At 34.2% G+C, this 4207-nt stretch overlaps 1 protein-coding gene across 1 annotated transcript; it reads left to right on the top strand.

The window, feature by feature from the left end:
* Positions 1-1834: 1834 nt before the first annotated feature.
* Positions 1835-3867, top strand: LOC124920241 (pentatricopeptide repeat-containing protein At3g62470, mitochondrial-like). The gene has a single exon (XM_047460686.1). The coding sequence runs from the start codon at positions 1953-1955 to the stop codon at positions 3795-3797; it is 1845 nt and encodes a 614-aa protein (XP_047316642.1). The 5' UTR covers positions 1835-1952; the 3' UTR covers positions 3798-3867.
* The last annotated feature ends 340 nt before the right edge of the window (positions 3868-4207 follow it).

The raw sequence follows: 4207 nt of genomic DNA, 5'->3' as shown, positions 1-4207 counted from the left end.
TCATGAGATATGCAAGACGAGAATGGAAATCATTTACTCAAAGTTCTATACATTGGTATGCTCAACATAATGGATGTAAGTCCATTTTGTCCTTTTAAAGAAACTTTGAATTCATTTGAACAAAAGGAGTAACTAGAAACACTTTGGAATTTGTTGATTTACTACGTGGTGATTTTATTGAAAAAGAAAGACAAGGATAATCTAAAATAAACCCAAGTCGTTCTTGCATTCTTCATTGCATAACCAATTCGTGGGGTGGTTGGAGTATTACAAGAGGGACTGTAATGAATCCAGGTATTAAGCCAATTACGTGGCAATGGAACAATGCATTGTGGATATATTAACATACAAAATATGTTAATTCAACGTTGAAAGACGAGATATGATGCACTCTATTGATGAAAAGCCTATTATAATTTGATGGAGAAGAAAATCGGGAAGAGAGAGAACAGGGAAGAAAGAAATGAGAAAAAAAATGGGAAATTATAATAAATATTAAGGATATTCTTGACTTTTCATAGGTCATCACGTCGCGTCACGCATCGTCATGTGACGCGAATGGGTATTTTCGTCTGAAGGGTCATTTTAGCAAGGTTTATGGGCGCTAGTCATTTCCCCAAATAAAGGCATTATTAGGGTCATTTTCCTCTCATTCTGGTTATTTTTCATATTTGCATCGTGTTGCTTCGTTCATTTTTGGCAAATGTTTGTTCTACATGAATCTTGAACTCTCGTAATCCTTTACATTTTTGGGTCTTTTATTTAATTAGGAAGAACCCCGTGCGATTACACATGGATAAAATTTTAAATAAAATAAAAAATTATTATTATTATTCAATGTTTAAATTTTTAATAAATCACGAATAATATATTAAAATTAAAAAAAATATGCTCTCATCTAATTAGTTAGCTATATATATATATATATATTAGTTAGTTAAAAAATTGAATTTATATGGTTAAAATGTCTCGCGTTCATCTATTTTGGTGTTGAATTTAAAATATAAAATGTTATTAGTATAGTTGGTTAAATAGTTGTACTTGTTTTGTTAGGTTGCGAGTTCGAACATACATATAGCATTTTTAATTTTATTTTAAACCGTTTTAAGTTTATGGACGGGTCAACCCACAATCCGACCCAATGATCCATTTACTCTCACATATATATCCAAATTAACCACAACTCTCGACCCGACAATCCGGACACTTTAAAAATTAAGTATCATTATATATATAACATTATGTCGTTTTCTCAACAACAAAAAAAGATGTGATGTAAGACGTACATTCTCAATAACACGTCGTAAGTTATCTTAAAATGAAAAAAAAATGTTCATGAATTGTAAGACGTTTACTGCAAGTATCGCATTGTAAACCATTAAAAAAAACTTATTTCACACTATGGACATCCTAAAAAACTATAAAGAAAAGAAAACAAAGAATAAAATCCTAATTTATACTTGGGACATATGTTTTTACACCTTTAACTACGTTTTAACATGAAGTTATCGGATCTTAAGTTATTTTTTTATTAATTTTCTAATAGAAAGACATTGAAATATATATTTTAGTTGAAGACCCTCTTATATGCACTCTCATTATTTTTATAAATTTCTTATTTTTTTAAACTGTAAATGTTTAGTTCTCATTTGGCAAAACATTTTTTATGCGTTTAAAAACAATTAGTTAATGACAATTTTTACTACCGTTCATAAAAATTCTTTAAACTGTTTAATTGATGCATTTAGTTTGCTCTATTGCACCAATCAAGTATTTTTTAAACTATTAAGAATGGGCTATTTGTAGAGCCCGGTTGAGAAGCCCAGAGGTAATAGGGGTTTCTCTCACTAACGCATCTTTCTCTTCATCATCGTCGTTTCTACCTACTGAAGAAAGTCTGCAAATGAAGAACTCCATTAATCCATAACTTAATACTGATTGATGGAATCTAGATGGCTCCAAGTTTAAACAGATTCAAGAAAGACACGTTATTTCAAGCTCTCTCCTCTTCAATCATCGACTTAAATGGCCACAAGCTCTTCCTCCGCCGTTCCTCCTCCGCCGCTGTCAATCTGGAAAACTCCTCGCCAGGATCTGGAACCAGACAGTTTTGTAGACAGCAAGTGCGCCTTCTTCACGGTAGCTCTCTGTCCCTGTCTCGTTTGCATCATATTAGTCATGATCGTAGTCACCATTCTCCTCATTGTCAAGTTCCATCTTTTCTGTCACACACCTCTACACTCTCTTTCCTCTCATCTCTACAAGAAAAAATGTTAGCTCCTGCTTGTACAGTTACTTTCTGTGTAATTCCAGACGCGGGTTCAGATTCAGATGCTGAATTGAATCAAAAAGTTGAGTCAAAAGCAGATCCGAAAGAAATCGATGCTGTTTGTAAGATAATCGATGAATTGTTTACCGTAGATAGAAGTATGGAAGCAGTTTTAGATGATTGTGGGATCAATTTAACTCATGATTTGGTTATAGATGTTCTTGAACGTTATCGCCATGCTAGAAAACCTGCTTTTCGATTCTTCTGCTGGGCTGGTAATAGGTCAGGTTATGCTCATGATTCAAACACTTATAATAAGATGATGTCTATACTCGGGAAGAACAGGCAATTTGAAACGATGGTGATCTTGCTAGAAGAAATGGGTGAGAAACAGATTCTCACCATGGAAACATTCGAAATCGCGATTAAAGCTTTTGCAGAGGCGAAAGAGAGGAAGAAAGCAGTTGGGATCTTTGAATTGATGAAGAAATACAATTACAAAGTTGGAGCTGACACTATTAATTGCTTACTTGATGCTCTTGGAAGAGCAAAGCTAGGGGAGGAAGCTCAAACTTTATTCGATAAATTGAAAGACAGATTCACTCCAAATCTGAAAACATACTCAGTTTTACTCAACTGTTGGTGTAGAATCAAGAATTTATTGGAAGCAGGTCGAGTTTGGAACGAGATGATCGACAATGGTTTCCAACCCGACATCGTAACCCATCACACAATGCTGGAATGCTTATTAAAATGCAGAAAGAAATCCGACGCCATCAAGTTATTTGAAGTAATGAAATCGAAAGGACCCACTCCAAACGTTCGTACCTACACAATTCTAATCAAAGATTTATGCAAACTAAAGAAGATGGACGAAAGTCTTGATTACTTCAACGAGATGCTGGATTCCGGGTGTGAACCAGACGCAGCAGTGTACACATGTTTAATGACAGGATTTGGTAATCAAAACAAAATGGATGTAGTTTACAGTTTACTACAAGAAATGAAACAGAAAGGATGCAATCCAGATTCGAGAACATACAATGCATTGATCAAATTGATGACGAACAGGAAGATGCCAGATGATGCAGCTAGAGTTTACGAGAAGATGATTGAGAGTGGATTCAAGCCTACGATCCACACTTATAACATGATGATGAGATGTTACTTTATGTGTAGGGATTATTCGATGGGTAAGAAGGTTTGGGAGGAGATGAATAGAATGGGGGTTTGTCCGGATGATAATTCGTATGTTGTTTTTATTGGCGGGCTTATAAGAGAAGGGAAATCGGAAGAAGCTTGTAAGTATTTGGAGGAAATGGTGGAGAAAGGTATGAAGGCTCCTCAGATTGATTATAACAAATTTGCTGCGGATTTTGCGAAAACGGGGAGGGGTGGTATTTTGGAGGAATTGGCTAGGAAGATGATGTTTTCGGGGAAGTTTGATGCTTCTAATCATTTTGCAAGATGGGCTGAAATGATGAAGAAGAGGGTTGTCGTGAAAAAACCTAATCATATTGATCGATAGATCTTTATTTGGTTTAATGTGTATGAGTATATGGCCCATTGATGATCATGAACGGCTTTTTAAGTTTAAATTATAGTTGGTTTTTTACAATTTGAGCACCAATTTTACAAATCTTCTATGCGGATATACAAATTTGGCGAGATATTCGTGATAAGAAGCATAAGACTTTGGAGAGATGGCTGCAACTGATATTGCTATAAAAGTCTTAATAAGAAACACAAGACTTTGGAGATCCACTCTAATTCTGAAACATCATATTTTTATATTAGTGATAAGGTTAAACATTATTTATATTTTGAATAAATTAATTGGGTGGCCCTCTAAATAATATAATCGTTTTTAGTTTTAGTTCCCTTCAATTTTTAGAAAAGTCATTCATCAATTATCCTTTTATCCATTTCTTTAATTAT

The sequence above is a fragment of the Impatiens glandulifera genome, chromosome 1 (assembly GCF_907164915.1).
Source record: "Impatiens glandulifera chromosome 1, dImpGla2.1, whole genome shotgun sequence".
NCBI classification, from domain to species: domain Eukaryota; kingdom Viridiplantae; phylum Streptophyta; class Magnoliopsida; order Ericales; family Balsaminaceae; genus Impatiens; species Impatiens glandulifera.
The sequence above is the reverse complement of the archived record's forward strand: the minus strand, read 5'-3'. Positions and strand labels throughout refer to the sequence as shown.

Coding starts and splice junctions, on each gene's coding strand:
- LOC124920241 (XM_047460686.1), top strand. CDS start 1,953: ATGGCTCCAAGTTTAAACAGATTCAAGAAAGACACGTTATTTCAAGCT.